The 20,091-nt window shown below is 41.6% G+C and overlaps 2 protein-coding genes across 2 annotated transcripts in view; one reads left to right on the plus strand and one right to left on the minus strand.

The window, feature by feature from the left end:
* The window catches only part of LOC109427416 (regulator of telomere elongation helicase 1 homolog), a 303,579-nt gene that overhangs the window by 243,069 nt on the left and 40,419 nt on the right, over positions 1 to 20,091 (plus strand). The gene's annotated exons all lie outside the window — the stretch shown is intronic.
* Positions 23 to 18,778, minus strand: LOC109410138 (protein misato). The gene is made up of 2 exons (XM_029852066.2): positions 16,853 to 18,778; positions 23 to 286 (listed from the first exon to the last, which is right to left on the minus strand). Exons 1-2 carry the CDS (start codon positions 18,336 to 18,338, stop codon positions 78 to 80), a joined length of 1,695 nt encoding a protein of 564 aa, XP_029707926.2. The 5' UTR covers positions 18,339 to 18,778; the 3' UTR covers positions 23 to 77.

Below are 20,091 nucleotides of genomic sequence, written 5' to 3' on the forward strand. Positions count from 1 at the left end.
GAAACGATAAAATCTGCCCTCGCTAGTTATGTTAGTTCTCTGTATTAATATTCTTATGTATCACGAAATAAAACTCACTAAAGTTCATAATTGTCGTCGTACTTCTCCTTGAAGTCCAACAGTCGCTCCAGGCTTTCCTTGTAGTCCTCCTGTTCGAGGCCGCTCTCGGCGAAGCGGGAAAGTTTCGCAATTTTGATTCGACTTACCTCTCGGTGCAGGCTGTCCAAACTGTCCGCCAGGTCGCCGGACGATTGTATCACCGCCAGCGTGGGAGTAGAAATTACTTCTGTAAAGTGAGAAAATGATAAACTTGTAAATATCGAAAAGCTGGGCAACCTAAATTGGAATCTTGGCTCCTACTTTGGGAAAGATTATTAGAGATTATTAGAAAGGAAAATTGTTGGAAACATTTTTTGTAGTTTTTTCACACCGGGAGAATACGTAAAACCTATGGAAATATCCCGGATTTAAAACTAAAACTCGTGGACCTAATCCGAAACCTAGATACACCAATCCTGATCATGTGGGACGTCAACGGCCACCATCCTGAATGGGGAAGTACTACCTCCAATAGCAGGGGGTACGAATAGGTACTGGAGTGACTAATACAGAAGCCTTCGGATTAGTCATTCTCAATGACGGACCCCGTGCTGCAAGCCGAAATCTGCAGGGATAGAGGCAGGAGCCTCTTGACAGACAAACGTGAGGTGATCGAAACGTGGAAGTAGTACTTCGACGAGCACCTGAATGGCGAAGATAATGGAGCCACGGGGGATCAAGGCAGCGGAGGACGGGAACAAACTAACGCCCACACTGAGGGAAGTTGAGGATGCCATCCACCAGCTCAAAAACAACAAAGCGGTTGGTAAGAACGGTATCGCAGCAGAACTCGATGGGCCCGGAAAAGTTGGCCACCTGTCTGCACCGGGTAGTGGTCAATATTTGGGAAACTGAACGGCTACCGGAGGATTGGAAGGAAGGGATAATCTGTCCCATCCACAAGAAAGGCGACAAGTTGATGTGTGAGAACTTTCGAGCGATCACCATTTTGAATGCCGCCTATAAAGTGCTATCCCAGATCGTCTTCCGTCGTCTTTTACCTAAAGTAATGGGTTCGTGGGAAGTTACCAAACCAATTTCATTGACGGCCGGTCGACAACGGACCAGATCTTCACTGTACGGCAAATCCTCCAGAAATGCCGTGAATACCGGGTCCCAACGTACCACCTGTTCATCGACTTCAAGGCGACATACGACAATATCGACCGCACAGAGCTATGGAAAATCCACCAGATAAACCAGACTGATGAAAGCAACGATGGACGGTGTGCAGAACTATCTAGTTCATTCGAATCTCGACGGGGCCTGCGACAAGGTGATGGACTTCCCTGCCTACTATTCAACATCGCCATGGAAGGTATTATGCGACGAGCCAGGCTCAACAGCCGGGGTACGATCTTCACGAAATGCGGCCAATTTGTCTGTTTTGCGGATTATATGTATATTATTTGTTGCGGGAGATGAAGACGAACCGACTCTTACAGCAGACATATTTTGGTTCAGTCAGCTAAAAAGCTAAAATATAACGTTTATTTAAACATTCAATTGACATACACAATTTACCTACAAATTCGGTAACCTAATTAGGGAGGCAAATGCCTCCGTCCTGGTACACAAGCATCTCCACACTGGAGCTACAATTCGCTTTGTGTCCGTATTCTATTACAATGTACAATCATTACAATGGGTTGTCGAGGTAAGTACAGTGGTGCTCAAACTGATACAAATGTTGTTCAAATTAATTGCACGCATTCTGCGTAACATTATTGCTAGAACATTTGGAACGGTGGCAGAACTATACACCTGCCTGAAACGTGAAGCAGCAAAGGTCGGACTGGGTGGTAAATGCGGCTAAAACAAAGTACAGGCGGTGGCCAAAATGTTTGAGATATCAAAACTAAAATTTAATGAATTTGATAAAAAATATTTTCTTTCGAGAAAGCTGAAAAAAAATATTATGAATTGACACTTTTTGGGTTTTTTCTCGAAAAAGTGTAATTTTTATACATCAATGTCATTTAACTTTAGTTTTGATATCCAAAGGTTTTTCTACTTTTATTCTCAAAATGTCTCTAACAAGATATATTAGAGCCTATTTAGATTAACGGAAAAACAAACTTAGTAATTTTTGTGTGGTATTGTAAATTTTACCCATTTTTCTCTATATGGGTGAAAATGTCAAACCGGTATAACTTTATTCGTCGTGGAACGTTTTTATATTTTATAACGTCGTATCAAGTATCAATATATTGTTGATGAACGTTCAAAATTGCATTCAATTCGGTCCAATGGTTTCTGAGATATGACAGTTCAAAAATTAGTTGTCTAAAAAATAATGTTTTACCAGAGCGATTCGAACTTCGAGAAAAATTAAGTAATCGAGCTCAATTTTTTTTTTTTTTTGTAGAGTGACCAGGTGGAGCTGCATGACAGCTGATAGCAAAGCCTGGACCCTTTCCCAACTTTTCCCCTACTAGTACCAATACTCACGATGGACTAGACGATGTCGTCAACTTGAGCAAAGTGTGTAGTAATTAGTATTGGGTCGTAGTAGTTTTTAAAATTACTGTGTTTTAACTATTCCCATCGCACTAGTGTTTTGACCGAATGGAAGCTCCAAAGATGATATGATAATTGAACAATATTTCAATAATCGAAAATATCCGAGATCCCTGGACAACATTCAGAGAGAAAAAAAAAAAGCTGTACATGTTAACGCCTTCAAGGTACTATTCCTGAGAAATATTACAAAGAAGAGCAAAACATTTGTCATAGCTAATGTTTACAGGTTTGATATTTTTGAAAATTATTCGGAGACAGCTGCCAGAGCTAGCGTTTTTAGCCGATATGGGCAACTAGTTTTCTGACAGCATCTCTAAACAATAAATCAAATAATAACCTAAGTTTTTTACAATACATTCTGAAAATTATTTCAAGCTGATTACCAATAGTGTCACTAACCGATGTTGGTCATTGACAGCACCAGCATCATCCCCAAATAACTCTCATATTAGTGTTAGGTAACACTTTTTGAGCTTCCATTCGATGTTGTAATGAAATCAGTCAACCCTATACGTCGAAATATAGTCTATAATGTGTCAAATTGTGTTCTAAATTTCGGATAGTCGTCTTCTGCATATCTGTGATCATCTAAGTCCGAAGTTTTATTACATCCACCGTAACCCTTTAGATTGTCAACCGTCCTAAGTCCTAAAGAAACGTGTAACAAAATTCCTGCTTTTTTGGTCAGTGTTATAATACCGTCTAGAATATAAAACAAAAAAGTTCAGTCAGCTGATTTTTGTGTCAAAAATTAAAATGATTAAGATTATTTGTCAACTTTTATATATTTATCCCTACAAAACCTATAAAAAGAAGAAATACAAATATAAACTCATTTCTAAAATCAGCAGTTTTGAGCAGTGCTAGGGTCCAGAATTTTCTGAAGGTAATAAATTTAATTGTTAACGTTACCTAATCTGTAAGGCTGTAAGTCAACTTATCCTAGCGTCCCCTGTCCTGTGTACTTTCGAATTCAAGTGATGAATGATGAGTGTAACGCAGAGACCTCCCCTACCCACTCTTGCGTTACGTTAAATTCAACAATTATTGTTAAATTTGAGAAAATTTAAAGAATGCAAAGATTAGGTCTATGCAAGCTGAAAGATAACTTGTGATAAATGCACTACGGATACTCCTTTGGTTCCCATTAGCACTTACGGCCGATTCCTTCACTTGCGATCAACTCGTAAACCAGATATATCTAGCTCAAAGTCCAAGCAGTGGAGAATAAACTGGCGCTAAAATGCTAATAGGTTAAGCCCTCCCATCGCGTCAAGATTGAATATCCAGGGGGAGGGAAGTAATCGAGCTCAAATTTGTACCAATAATGCACATATAATTGGTTGATAAACGGTAAAATTTTTTAAATTTTTGATGAACTCCGCGAGTCTATGGAATCAATAGTGCCTATAAATTAAAGTGGTTCTTTGACGTATTAGCTTAGTATGGCCATATTGCAACCTCCTCCCTATTTCACAGACGGGTCTAAAACAAATGATTCCACTGGATTTGGTGTATTTAATGAGATTCATAGCATCGCCCGTAAACTTCGAAGTCCTTGCTCACACGCAGAAAAATAAATTGTAAACACAATTCAATTCTAGTTCAAATCAACCGATTTTTCAGTTTACTATAGCGACAAACTGATTTCTAGTTTGAACTGAACTGTTCTATTGTTTGATAATACAAATATTTTCATTTGCCGAATTTTTTGACAGTTTGTTAAAACAAACAGAGATATGGTATTTTCAACATGAAATAATGGATTGATTCAAACGACTGCACTTTCGCCACTAACAAACCCGGAATGTGATTGTGTTGGTGACGGCAGCAACTGCGGCAGCTCGGAAATCTATTTTTAGACCGTCGGTAAGCGGATGGGGAGGAGAACGATTAAAACAAAGACAACAAAGGCGAAATCGATCAACTTTTTGTGGATGCTGTCGTGAGTACCTGCACGTTCTCCATCACGGCCAAAGCTGCACTTGGAAGTTGGCGTGATGGATTTGCTGCACCTTCTTCGTTGTGGCGATGTTGGGGTAAGCATTTTATAGATGTGTGAGTGCTTTCGGACCATGTTTATGGTTTTTATTTTGTTGAAACAAATGAAATTTTCGACATTATATGAAATGATGGTAATCGGTTGTTTTTATCGATAAATTCTAAATGAAAACAATTACATATAACTTTGGAAAAAGTAAACTCTCAGTTTGAAAATCAACTATGCGTTTTATTGTTTTAAACAAGCGCCATTTTTCTGCGTGCAGTATATGTCGCAGAATTGGCGGCTATACACTATGCATTAGACCGAATCGCCTCTCTTCCCTCTGATCAATATTTCATTTTCACGGATAGCCTCAGTTCAATTGAGGCTATTCGTTCAATGAGGCCGGTGAAGCACTCCCCGTATTTCCTAAGCGAAATACAATCAATTTTGAGTGCTATATCGAATCAATCATATAATATCACCTTGGTTTGGGTTCCTCATTGCTCGATCCCGGGTAATGAGAAAACGGACTCGCTCGCTAAGGTGGGCGCTATGGAAGGCGATATTTATGACCGTCATATCGCCTTTAATGTTTTTTTTTCGATTGCTCGTCAGCATGCCTTGGTCAGTTGGCAACAAAAATGGAATGCAGGGGAATTGGGCAGGTGGCTACATTCAATTCTCCCACAGGTATCGAAGACGGCGTGGTTCAAGGGGTTGGACATGGGTCGAGATTTTATCAAGATAATCAGGCTTATTCTTAGCGGCGTGTGAGGTGAGACGGACGGTCTCGTCTCACGTGACGTGAGACGACTAATGCAAATCAAATGGGATCGAGTCGACTTTTGTCACCTCATTCGACTCGTCTCACTTCACACGCCGCGCAGAATAATCCTGAATGTGTCGACTTATGTCCAATCACTACTCTCTGGGCTCGCATTTCTATCGAATAGGGCTCACTGATAGCAATCACTGTAGCTGTGTTGCAGGCTACCAAGCCATCAATCATGTCGTGTGGGAATGCCCCGAATACGGTATTGCCAGATCCGATTTATGTGCATCCCTCAGGGCCCGAGTGAAACCAGAAAAGGAAGACATTAGAGATGTGTGATGCAAAAACTACAAATAGTTATTTTATGTGAAAATACACATCGATGCAATTGACCTTTTTATATCCTTCAAAAGAAGAATATTAAAGATGTTCAAAGTCCAAGGCTTGTGCAGTCTCTGACGTGTGGTCCAATGACCACCCGCATTTATACTACCTTAGGTAGACATAATGAACCATACCTAGACATTTAGGTAATGTCATGAATATTATTTCATGTAGGTATTTTTTTTTTTACTAGTTCATTTATTTGGGGCTCAATCGCGTTTAACGCTTTGCGGAGCCAAAACTCATTTTTTGTATTTTATGTACAAATATGATTCTTATTCAACATAGTTAGTATGGGACGGAGCCAGGGTACTCGTGGCAGCTCGAGATTAGTGGGTCACATATGCTTTTAGGATGGGCGTGGTAAGGACTGGGGGTAAGGGTTCTCTGAAGCTCATCCGGAAGGTATAACGTAATGGCGTGTTCGTTGTCTTCATAGTGGTTCAGCACCAGATTGTAGCGGGCTTTTCATCTGCCGGATGGCCAGGAACAACACAAAGACGAAAACAGAGAGAGAAAAAAAAAACTGGGGGAGAAAACACAAGAGAATTAAACCTTTATACAAGACAAACGAAGAAAGTCGTAAATGCATAGCATATAAGTGACATCGCGAGTGCCCAACACATCTCTCACAAGAACAAAGGGTTGTCTACCTCGGGCCTCAAGGGTATCCAAAAGTAGTGCTCTGGAGGCGTCATTATCCGGGCATTGCCAAACTACGTGGTCGATGTCATCATAACCGGAACCGCACTTAGTACAAACATTGCTCAACGCGAGGTTAATCCTGTGTAAATGCGCATCTAGCGAGTAATGGTTGGACATAAGCCTTGACATTACGCGAATGAAATTTCGATTTACATCCAAACCATGCCACCACGCTCGCAAGGAAACATTAGGAATAATGGAATGTAACCACCGTCCCAGCTGGCCATCTCGCCAATCATTTTGCCAACTTTGAAGAGAACTCTGGCGAACAAAATGGAAAAATTCATCATGTGAAATTCTTCTATCATAGATCTCACCTTCCTGTGCGCCCACCTTTGCGAGAGAGTCCGCCTTCTCATTGCCATAAATTGAGCAATGTGAGGGGACCCATACAAAGGTAATCTTGTATGATCTTTCGACCAGTGCACCCATCTGCTCCCTTATTTTTGTAAGAAAGTAAGATGGATGTTTTACAGGTTTCATCGACCGAAGTGCCTCAATAGAACTAAGGCTATCCGAGAAGATGAAGAAATGGTCTACGGGCATGTTGGAAATCATCCCCAAAGCGAAGTTGATTGCTGCCAGCTCAGCAACATAAACCGAGCAAGGTTCCTGAAGTTTGCGGAAGGCGGTGGAATTTTCATTGAAAACACCGAAACCAGTGGATCCATTTATGCGAGATCCATCAGTGAAGAATCTCTTACAGGAATTGACATGTTGGTACTTTTCGTTAAAAATGTATACATGGAAGTTGATCTGGAATTCCATGAATAGCTTGTTTCATTGACAGATCGTATTTAACAGAGGAACTGTCATTGGTGAAGTGTACACGAGGTGGATTATAACCTGGGAGGCTTATGTCAGATGACATGTAGAAAAGATAGATTCTCATAAATTTTGACTGAGTATTCAGAGTGAGCATTTCTTCGAAGTTTTCAATCACAAGTGTGTTGCTCACTCCACACTTGATAAGTAACCTTAGCGAGAGCTCCCAGAAGCGGTTCTGGAGAGGTTTCACCCCTGCCAGGACCTCTAGGCTCGCATTATGCGTTGAGTGCATGCACCCGAGGGCAATACGCAGACAACGATATTGAATTCGTTCCAACTTTAATAGGTGGCAGTTTGCTGCTGAGTGGAAACAGAAAGAGCCATACTCGAGAACCGAGAGAATAGTCGTTTTGTAAAGTTTTATGAGGTCTTCCGGGTGAGCACCCCACCATGTGCCGGTAATTGTGCGTAGAAAATTGATCCTTTGTTGACATTTTTGCACCAAATACTTGATTTGGGTACCCCAAGTGCCTTTTGAATCAAACCAGACCCCAAGGTATTTCGAAGTCAAAGACTGGTCGATTTCTATTCCCAAAAGATTGAGTTTCAGTTGGGCTGGGTTCCGCTTTCTTGAAAACACAACCAATTGAGTTTTTTGCGGAGAAAACTCGATCCCTAAATTTCTTGCCCAAATGGAAAGATTGTTTAAGGAATTTTGCAATGGTCTTTGCAACATTTCTGCATGTGGGCCTTTGAGAGAAACCACAGCATCATCTGCAAGTTGTCTTAGCGTGCATTGTCCTTCCAGACAGCTATCAATGTCTTTCACGTAGAAATTATAAAGCAAGGGACTTAAACATGAGCCTTGGGGTAGGCCCATGTAGCTAATTCTGGAAGTTGTCAGTTGTCCGAGATTGAAGCTCATTTGTTTTTCTGACAACAAATTATACAAGAAATTATTTAGAATTCCGGGAAGTCCACTATTGTGCAATTTTTCTGACAATATTTCTATGGAAACTGAATCAAAAGCGCCCTTAATATCCAAGAAAACTGAAGCCAATTGCTCCTTTTCCGCAAAGGCCAGTTGAATATCTGTTGAAAGCAACGCTAGACAATCGTTTGTTCCTTTGCCCTTGCGGAACCCTAATTGTGTATTTGAAAGCAAGTTATTCGATTCAACCCAATGGTCGAGTCGCGATAGGATCATTTTTTCCAACAATTTCCTTAAACATGATAACATAGCAATTGGGCGGTATGAATTATGATCAGACGCTGGTTTACCAGGCTTTTGAATAGCTATTACTTTGACCTGTCTCCATTCCAGCGGAACAATGTTGTTCTCCATGAATGAGTTGAACAGGTCTAGTAATCGTCTTTTCGCGATATCTGGGAGATTCTTAAGAAGATTGAACTTTATCATATCGCGTCCCGGAGAAGAATTGTTTGATGAAAGAAGAGCTATAGAAAATTCCAGCATTGAGAATGGTCTGTCCAGAGAATCGTCTCTTGGGGATGTTTCCCAAGAAATCGGTTGTGCTGGGACTGAGTCTGGGCAGACTTTTTTCGCGAAGCTGAATATCCAACGGTTGGAGTATTCGTCACTCTCATTAGAAGAAGAGCGGTTTCGCATGTTGCGAGCCACTCTCCAAAGCGTTGTCATCGAAGTTTCTCTTGAGAGACATCCAAACCATGCCACCACGCTCGCAAGGAAACATTAGGAATAATGGAATGTAACCACCGTCCCAGCTGGCCATCTCGCCAATCATTTTGCCAACTTTGAAGAGAACTCTGGCGAACAAAATGGAAAAATTCATCATGTGAAATTCTTCTATCATAGATCTCACCTTCCTGTGCGCCCACCTTTGCGAGAGAGTCCGCCTTCTCATTGCCATAAATTGAGCAATGTGAGGGGACCCATACAAAGGTAATCTTGTATGATCTTTCGACCAGTGCACCCATCTGCTCCCTTATTTTTGTAAGAAAGTAAGATGGATGTTTTACAGGTTTCATCGACCGAAGTGCCTCAATAGAACTAAGGCTATCCGAGAAGATGAAGAAATGGTCTACGGGCATGTTGGAAATCATCCCCAAAGCGAAGTTGATTGCTGCCAGCTCAGCAACATAAACCGAGCAAGGTTCCTGAAGTTTGCGGAAGGCGGTGGAATTTTCATTGAAAACACCGAAACCAGTGGATCCATTTATGCGAGATCCATCAGTGAAGAATCTCTTACAGGAATTGACATGTTGGTACTTTTCGTTAAAAATGTATACATGGAAGTTGATCTGGAATTCCATGAATAGCTTGTTTCATTGACAGATCGTATTTAACAGAGGAACTGTCATTGGTGAAGTGTACACGAGGTGGATTATAACCTGGGAGGCTTATGTCAGATGACATGTAGAAAAGATAGATTCTCATAAATTTTGACTGAGTATTCAGAGTGAGCATTTCTTCGAAGTTTTCAATCACAAGTGTGTTGCTCACTCCACACTTGATAAGTAACCTTAGCGAGAGCTCCCAGAAGCGGTTCTGGAGAGGTTTCACCCCTGCCAGGACCTCTAGGCTCGCATTATGCGTTGAGTGCATGCACCCGAGGGCAATACGCAGACAACGATATTGAATTCGTTCCAACTTTAATAGGTGGCAGTTTGCTGCTGAGTGGAAACAGAAAGAGCCATACTCGAGAACCGAGAGAATAGTCGTTTTGTAAAGTTTTATGAGGTCTTCCGGGTGAGCACCCCACCATGTGCCGGTAATTGTGCGTAGAAAATTGATCCTTTGTTGACATTTTTGCACCAAATACTTGATTTGGGTACCCCAAGTGCCTTTTGAATCAAACCAGACCCCAAGGTATTTCGAAGTCAAAGACTGGTCGATTTCTATTCCCAAAAGATTGAGTTTCAGTTGGGCTGGGTTCCGCTTTCTTGAAAACACAACCAATTGAGTTTTTTGCGGAGAAAACTCGATCCCTAAATTTCTTGCCCAAATGGAAAGATTGTTTAAGGAATTTTGCAATGGTCTTTGCAACATTTCTGCATGTGGGCCTTTGAGAGAAACCACAGCATCATCTGCAAGTTGTCTTAGCGTGCATTGTCCTTCCAGACAGCTATCAATGTCTTTCACGTAGAAATTATAAAGCAAGGGACTTAAACATGAGCCTTGGGGTAGGCCCATGTAGCTAATTCTGGAAGTTGTCAGTTGTCCGAGATTGAAGCTCATTTGTTTTTCTGACAACAAATTATACAAGAAATTATTTAGAATTCCGGGAAGTCCACTATTGTGCAATTTTTCTGACAATATTTCTATGGAAACTGAATCAAAAGCGCCCTTAATATCCAAGAAAACTGAAGCCAATTGCTCCTTTTCCGCAAAGGCCAGTTGAATATCTGTTGAAAGCAACGCTAGACAATCGTTTGTTCCTTTGCCCTTGCGGAACCCTAATTGTGTATTTGAAAGCAAGTTATTCGATTCAACCCAATGGTCGAGTCGCGATAGGATCATTTTTTCCAACAATTTCCTTAAACATGATAACATAGCAATTGGGCGGTATGAATTATGATCAGACGCTGGTTTACCAGGCTTTTGAATAGCTATTACTTTGACCTGTCTCCATTCCAGCGGAACAATGTTGTTCTCCATGAATGAGTTGAACAGGTCTAGTAATCGTCTTTTCGCGATATCTGGGAGATTCTTAAGAAGATTGAACTTTATCATATCGCGTCCCGGAGAAGAATTGTTTGATGAAAGAAGAGCTATAGAAAATTCCAGCATTGAGAATGGTCTGTCCAGAGAATCGTCTCTTGGGGATGTTTCCCAAGAAATCGGTTGTGCTGGGACTGAGTCTGGGCAGACTTTTTTCGCGAAGCTGAATATCCAACGGTTGGAGTATTCGTCACTCTCATTAGAAGAAGAGCGGTTTCGCATGTTGCGAGCCACTCTCCAAAGCGTTGTCATCGAAGTTTCTCTTGAGAGACCCTCAATAAAGTGTCGCCAATAACTACGCTTTTTCGCTTTTAGCAAGTTCCTCAGTTGTCTTTCAAGTTTTTCGTATTCTTGATAAAGATCCGAGGTGCCATGCTTACGAAAAGCTTTGAAGGCATCAGATTTTTTAAGATACAATTGAGTGCAATCATCATCCCAGCCAAGTGTGGCTGATCTTCTTTTGAAGGTTGCACTTGGAACGCGTCGTTTTTGTGATTCTAATGCACTTCTGTAAATCAGTTCAGACAGGAATCGATACTCATCCAAAGGTGGGAGAGGATTGGATGATTCAACCCCAAAAGATACCGCTTCTGCATACTTTTGCCAATCGATATTCCTAGTGAGGTCAAAAGGAACCTGAATTGGCACGTCTGACCTTTCGCAATTATGTTTTATGGTGGTTATAATGGGCAAGTGATCACTACCATGAGGATCTTCGATCACCTTCCACGAGCAATCGAATGATAGTGAACTTGATCCCAAAGAAAGGTCAAGCCGACTTTCTCTACCGTCGGATGCAATGCGTGTCACTTCACCTGTATTCAAAACGTTCAAAGTGAAATCGTCGCACAAATCATAGAAAATAGCCGCTCTGCGATCGTCATATGGCTCGCCCCACCCAGTACCATGTGAATTCATATCACCCAGAATTAAAACTGGATGTGATAGTGCAGAAACTGCATTCCAAAGATGACGGCGGTTAATTGAAATACCTGGAGGAATGTAAACGGAAGCTACGCAAAGATCTTTACCCTTAACGTTTATTTGGCAAGCGACAATTTCTATGCCAGGATGAGTCGGGATTGGAATTTTATAAAATGAGTAACATTTTTTGATCCCCAAGAGTACTCCCCCGTAATGGTCATCTCTATCCTGGCGAATTATGTTGAAATCGTGGAAGTTGAGTTCATCTTCAGAAGAGAGCCATGTTTCACAAAGTGCAAATATATCACAATCTGAGTTGTGAATCAAAAACTTAAACAGGTCTATTTTAGGTTTTAAACTATGACAGTTCCACTGTAGCACAGTGATCATATCTTGCACCTCACTTGATGAATTAGCCATCGAAAGATATGAGCGCAGCAAGGAGGGGCCATGATTGTGTCAAATTCCGAAGATATTCTTCTACTGTTGGGATAAAAATATCAATAATGCCTCGAAGTGTGTCCGGAAGGCCGATGGCATCATATAAGCGATCCACAAGAACCCTGAAAGTTAGCAATCCTCTTTTGGGTTTGGGAGGTTTAGTTGAAGTTCGAGGAGCTTTTGTAGCCTTTTTCTTGCTACTTTGTCGAATGCTTTTTTTTTAAGTATACTTAACAGTCGGAGGCGGATTCACTGGGTCTTTACTGCAGCATGGAACTGAGTAATCAGGGGACTGTTTGTTCGGAGTTTTTAAATTTACTCCGCCTCCTTTTGTATTAGGCAAACTTTTGAGGGAAGATTTCAAAAAGACCTTTCGGCGCAATCCCGGGGAAGATGATGACTTCCTTTTTCCAGGTGCGTGTACCTCCGAAGAAGATCCACCCTCATCAGTTTCGTCATCGTCCTGTTCATCAGAAGACAACTCGTGAAAGGGATTTTCAACTGGGACAGCTGATTCAGACACGGATTCTGGTGTTTTAAAGGATTTCACCATCTCCGCATATGTCTGTTTGGAGCGCTTTATGATAGAGCGACTCTCATTTCGAATGCGTCTTTTGTAAGCCGGGCAAACTTGCAAGTCGTGTGGATCTCCGCCACAGTAGCTACACTTTTCAGCTTCCTGTGTGCAAGAGTCCTCTAAATGAGCCTGGTTACATTTGCCACAACGGGGCTTGTTGTCGCAAAAGCTATCACTGTGACCAAACTGCTTGCATTTGGTACAATTGAATACCTTCGGCCTAAAAAGACGCACTGGGTAAAAAGCACCATCAATGACTACAAATTCTGGGAGGACGGAACCTGGGAAAGTCACTCGAAAAAACGCTGATGGCGAGTACACTTTCTCACTCCCTTCAATGGAAACCTTAGACAGCCGCTTACAATCTAGGATTGCCACATCGGGGATAGATCTATTCTTAAAGCGTCCGAATCCGCTCTTGATGTCATCGCACGTCAGCATTTCGTCGAGGATCTTCCCCTCCACCTCTACTTCTCGTGCCGGCACATAGATCGTATATTCACAGCTAAACGCTTCGTGCTGAGCAATTTCATTTGCTGCTTTGTAACTAGGTGCAGTTACACGCAGCTTGGTCTGTTTCACTTGGTGAATAACAGTCCCAGGATACTTACGCGTCAGATCTCGAGAGATTGAGAGTATATTCAACGGTTTGTTTTTGCGCCGGAAATAGACAACCCAAGGCCCAGGCGAAGATGGTTGGTAAAATCGCGTTCGAGCAATGAGATCTTTTGGAGGCGTTTCGCCTCCATTTGAAACTTCCATGTGGGAATAACTATTCCGCACCAAATGAGAGAAAAGAAAATGCACCAAAGAAAAGAAAAAAAAAACAACCAAACGTCCAATACAATCCAAATTATTTTATGCCGAATGCGATTTTAACTTTGACGCACCCAAATGCATAAAACAGCTTACAGGGGGAAACAGAGGTGGAGCAAAAAAAAACAACCTTGAAAACAATACCGGTTCGGAGAAGCGAGCGAAATTCGGTTCAATTTGAATACAATGCTATACTTAGCCGTATGGACTCGATGTGACTGTAGCAGCTGTCCGTTCGTCCGTCCTGTGTGTTGGCAACGGCTACCTACGGCCGTAGGTAGTGCTCGAACGAATAAAATCAATCACCGTAGGAGCTGTCGGTGATTATAATTATCAGGTGGCACGATACTATGTAGAACTAAGTCTACCTAGTTCGCTCCCTTCGCAGGCGCAATCACCTATGGCACTTAAATTTGCACTTTATAAAACTTTTTACTCGACCAAAAACCCACGCGGGCGGTGGGGAAAAAGACCGAAAAAACTGACTGCAAATAGTACCTTGTGATGAGACCGGGAACTTGTCGACCGACTCGTATAAGCGCTCAGCAAGGAATGATTTCATGTAGGTAGATATCCTATGCACACAACCATTAGGTAGACACTACAGTCCTTTCTCCTTTAGAAAACTTCAAAAAACAACATTCATCACCAAAATAATGATAGCGCAAATAAACTGACGAGACCGTCACTTTCAAAGACAAAACTACAAAAACAAAAAGACAATTTCGCTATCGGCAACTTTACCAAAAAAGTACAAATAACACAAATCCATTCACCAAAACATAACATATGACAATTCCGCCACAACAGAACAATTTCGTTCACCACAAAAAATAACATTTCGTTATTATCAAAACAAAAAGACAATTTCGTCAATGCAACATCGGCCAAATAAGAACATTCTGTTCACAACATAATGGCAATTCTACCATAAAAGAACAATTCTGTTCTCTACAAAAATAACAATTTGTTATAACAACAACCTGAAAAAGAAAAGGAAAAAATCTCGGGAATAACTCAAAAGAAATCACACGCTCCTTGATCCTCGTCGCCACTTTTATATCCTTCAAAAGAAGAATATTAAAGATGTTCAAAGTCCAAGGCTTGTGCAGTCTCTGACGTGTGGTCCAATGACCACCCGCATTTATACTACCTTAGGTAGACATAATGAACCATACCTAGACATTTAGGTAATGTCATGAATATTATTTCATGTAGGTAGATATCCTATGCACACAACCATTAGGTAGACGCTACAGACCTTTCCACACATTATTTGTATAACCTAAACTATAATAATGATATTTAATGTTTATGCTTTAGATTAGTTTCGCAAATACTTGATTTGTGTTAACACCCGTTCCGTTAGCAAAAAAAAAATATGTGAGTACAAGCATAATACCAATGCTTAGTGTCTGTGTCAACCGTCGGCGACACGCAAAGTGAAAAATGGCGACTAAAACGCGTTTACAAAAAAATGTGCAGCAGGTTTCGCAGCTCCCAGTGGAGATATATTACCAAAATCATCGCGGATATATTCGTCTGGAGCATGGAATAGACATCGTTAATCGCTTCAAATTGAAAAATCTTTGATAACTTAGGTCAAGAAGAGCGCAATTTGGATCATTCGGAGCTGCAAAGTTGACCGATTGATTGGTCACTCATTGGTGGTAAACTGCCCATGATCGCATATCAGTCCCATCTTTGCTGGGTTTCCTATTCATATGGGACAATTTTGCGATCATAGGCAGTAAACCACGTGGTAAACAATCGACCAACTTTTCAGTGCCTCTTTCTTAAATAGCTATTGGTATTGTTTTAAAATCAGTTCAACTATTTTAAGTGCTTTATGAATGCTTTATTCCCAGTAAAACTTTTATTTTCCCATATAAAAACCATTTGAGCACATCTATTGGTTTTATTTGCCATTCTGTATTGTTTTTATGTGTAGTCGCACATCAAAACGATATATACCGTGCGAGCACCATATTATAGACAGCTCCATATTCTGAACAGTCGGCTAACGCAAAATAGATTTTCTTTTTATGAAGCATATATTGATTCGAGAGTTGAAGTATTAATTTTATTAAGCCCCTCTATTATCCAATCGTCACAAAACATATCGTTTTCGACTGAACTGCGAACGTAGAGAATGTGTTTGTACATAATAAATAACACTATGTGTTCAGAATTAGGACCACGGCTTCTTATGGTGTCCATAATTAGGAACACGTCATCCACAAACAAAAATATGTCTAGATCAGAGACTGGAAGTTATTATGAGATTTAATTTATTTTATACATTTAGCTAGACAACAAACACACTTGATGGTAATGTGAAGCATTATCTCTAGCAACAAGAACTTCCATATATTTTAGTGTTTGTTGTGAGATTCCCTTAACCGTTCAGAATATGGGTACCGCACGGTACCAATAAATAATTCGGTATGTGTATCACACATAAACATCATTTGTCCAGACAAATTGCAAAAATACAAGTGTACAAAACATAAAATGAATATTTGCAATTTTTGCAGTGTACGATTTTTTGAAATAAGCTGGAAGTCTTCGTTTGCGGGGGTCTTGTTGTTGCACTTGTCCACCTCGTGTCCCTTCGAAAACCGTTTGTTTGTTACATGTTGTTTGACCACTCTACGTTTGACTAGCAGCAACTACGCCACCCCATGCTGCTGAGAGTCAACGATAATCCCATCCCATCCCTTCCTAAAACATTATTGTTCTCCCTAACCTCGACCAAAACACGAGTTTTACGCGTTTTACGGTTCCCCAAAACTAACCTAGCAAATAAGTCAAAAGTATGAAATTGTAAAAAAAACGTTTCAAATGAATTCGGCTCCGTTATGCCAAATGGCGCATGAGCCTCAAATAAATGATTAAGTAAAAAAAACCTCCTCCCTACTTGTGCGCATTGTTATAATTGTTGTTTGAAGGTTTAGGCAAATAAACAGCCCCTCTAGTTCATAAACCACGTGGACTTTTTGGGGGAGGGGGAGATCTGGCCAAAGTCTACGCTTCATGGTTCATACAAATTTCAAATTTTTTGTGTGGACACAAGTCTACGCGGAGGGAGGGGGGTTGTTCTGAGATGATCAAATTTTGGACTACGTGGTTTAGTAATTGTCCCATACTTACTTTGCTTCACGCCTAGATCGAACTCGTGCAGGAACCCGTCGCAACCAACCCGCGACTGGAGGAGTTCGTTGGGAAACGGCGTCCGCAGGTCCATCGGTGCACCGCAAGCCGTCACGTGCGACAGGCTGGCATGCAGTTGACATTGGTAGTAGAATTGGATCATCTCGCTCACGGAATCACACCGATAGGCGGCCATTCGCTGCTGCCGTTGAGCGGACTTGGCCGTGGGAGGTCGTTTCAGTTTGGATCGAGGAATTCCGCGGATTGATACCGACTGGAAAGGATATTTTTTGCCCAGGTTCGCGTTGGGAGTTAGTTGAGTGTGAAGCTGCTGTTCGTGGCTGTCCAGGAAATCGATTAGATCTTCGGAGTTGTTCATGCCGAAGGGAAGTGCCAGGCCCGCGGCGGCCATTTTGCGTCCGTAGGGGCTCAGGTCGCCACATAGGCTGGGGAGGTAGTTTCCTTCGGCAGGATTTTTCATGCGATACCGCAGGGATGCTGTGTCGAGAAACGTGGCAAGCAAGGCCGATGTTTGGTAAAAGTTTGAATCCTCGTAGGCCACATGAGGGAAGGATCGAGGCTGATCCAAATTTCGCCAGCAGCGGCCCATGGTGGAAAGAGGCACAAACAGCGAACAGGATTCTATCAGATTGGAAAAGCAGAGCGCCGTATTGACCACTCGGATCGATGAGGTCATCACATCATCGGCGTTTTTGAAATTCAGCATCTTGGGGGGAACTAGCGGAAATACTAAGCTGGCTTTTCCGTACTCGTCCTGCAAGTGTTCTAAACATTTGACCCCCAACCCAGCGAATCCATCGACGCAATCCAGAAGCGTCTGAAATCCTTGGCATCCGTCGCATTCCTCTACGTACTGCCGTACCTTATCAGTAATGTCATCCTGAAAGTCGTAGTTCCTCCACAACTCCATCCCGTTAGTTATCGTATCGAACAGATTCTCTTCCTTCGAATGACTGTACTCGTTCACCATGTTAATACTTCTCGGATGATACCGTGAATAGCTGTAATCGATCCAATCCTGAACCGTGTCTTTAAAATTGTAATCCTTTTCTTCCTCATCGTCATCCTCGCCGTTTTCGCTCTGCACCAAGTCGCGCTGGTATTCACATTTCTCTGCCGGATCTTTCCGGATCACTTCCACCTTTCCTGCATCCCAACCAATCCCACCCACGAGCTCTTCCTCCTCGACGGACCCCAGCTGACCGCGGTTCGCTTGATACAGCTCGCCCTCCTTCGGCATGAACTTCAACGTCCCTTTCAGATCCACCAGCAACATCCGTGGGGTGTAGGTGGTCTGCCGGGTCAGCGTCCTGCCCTCCCGGTACAGCACATCGTGGTCGACCTCCGACGGCTGATCGGTGCCATTCGGATCGTAGTTGAACGAGGCCTCCTGAATGTTCCACCAGTGGGTGCCGACGTAGTTGGCGTAGTTACCTAGCTGCAGGGTTAATATCTCACGGGCCATTCTGTAGGAATCACTTGAATCACTCACTCGCGAGGAATGCCGAAAAGTACAACGAACGTTTTCACTTTAAATTTTAATACAAATCGGGATCATTTTTGATCTTCTTTTGGTTGATTTTGGCTTGGTTGTAAACAAACGCACGCGCTCCCGGGGGCTTGTCGATGGTATTCGCCTTGACGGAGGCTCTCTGAGAGAATTGCGCTGTGCGTGAAAACAAATTTTTTTAACATGGGAAAGGATAGGAGCTGCATTTTCAAATGCTTCTAATTCTTTGTAGAAATTTTTTTAAGCAAAACGTTCTTAATGTTATCGAATGAGATTTTGATGCGCTATATTATAGACATAACATTGTGATTTTAAAACTATTTGTCTAAAACCAGTCAAAGTGTAGCTAATTGAAAGTATATTGCAAAACATTAACACTTTTTTCAATCTGAAGTCCCTGAAATATTTTAGAAGCATTTGAAAATGCAGCTCCTATCCTTTCCCATGTTAAAAAAAATTTGTTTTCACGCACAGCGCAATTCTCTCAGAGAGCCTCCGTCAAGGCGAATGCCGGTGGCGGATGAAATTCATAAGATTTCCCTTTTCGGATATGCACGCTAAGAAAATGTTACTCTAAAATGAGTAAGATTCACACAAAACTGAGCTAAACTGGAACAGCTCAAAAAATGAGTAAATTGCATTTCCAGCGATCATTCGAGTGTTCGGGATACAATCGTACGGCAACACGAGATACAGCATCCGATTTAATTATTCGATTTTGCGGTGAATTGCTACTCTAATATCGAGCAAACTATTTATACGGCCTAAATTGTTTGGATTTTTGCACTTGGGCCAGCGCTATCGCTGGAAATGCAATTTACTCATTTTTTGAGCTGTTCCAGTTTAGCTCAGTTTTGTGTGAATCTTACTCATTTTAGAGTAACATTTTCTTAGCGTGATAGCGTGTGAATTTCCTGACCGTGCACGGTCAGAAAATTCACTCATTTTGGAGCTAAAGTGGGACAACTCAAAATTGAGTAACTTTTTTTTCCAGCGATAGCGCTGGCCTAAGTGCGAAAATCTCATCAGTTTAGGTTGTATAATATTCTTGCCGATGTGAAGAATATTATACGGCTTAAACTGTTTGGATTTTTGCACTTGGGCCAGCGCTATCGCTGGAAATGCAATTTACTCATTGTTTTGAGCTGTCCCAGTTTAGCTCAGTTTTGTGTGAATCTTACTCATTTTAGAGTAACATTTTCTTAGCGTGATAGCGTGTGAATTTCCTGACCGTGCACGGTCAGAAAATTCACTCATTTTGGAGCTAAAGTGGGACAACTCAAAATTGAGTAACTTTTTTTTCCAGCGATAGCGCTGGCCTAAGTGCGAAAATCTCATCAGTTTAGGTTGTATAATATTCTTGCCGATGTGAAGAATATTATACGGCTTAAACTGTTTGGATTTTTGCACTTGGGCCAGTGCTATCGCTGGAAATAAAATTACTCATTTTTTGAGCTGTTCCAGTTTAGCTCAGTTCTGTGTGAATCTTACTCATTTTAGATTAACTTTTTCTTAGCGTGCAAGTGCGAAAATCTCATCAGCTTAAGCTGTATAATATTCTTGCTGATGTGAAGAATATTATACGGCTTAAACTGTTTGGATTTTTGCACTTGGGCCAGCGCTATCGCTGGAAATGCAATTTACTCATTTTTTTGAGCTGTCCCAGTTTAGCTCAGTTTTGTGTGAATCTTACTCATTTTAGAGTAAC

Source organism: Aedes albopictus, chromosome 1 (assembly GCF_035046485.1).
Source record: "Aedes albopictus strain Foshan chromosome 1, AalbF5, whole genome shotgun sequence".
Taxonomy (NCBI): domain Eukaryota; kingdom Metazoa; phylum Arthropoda; class Insecta; order Diptera; family Culicidae; genus Aedes; species Aedes albopictus.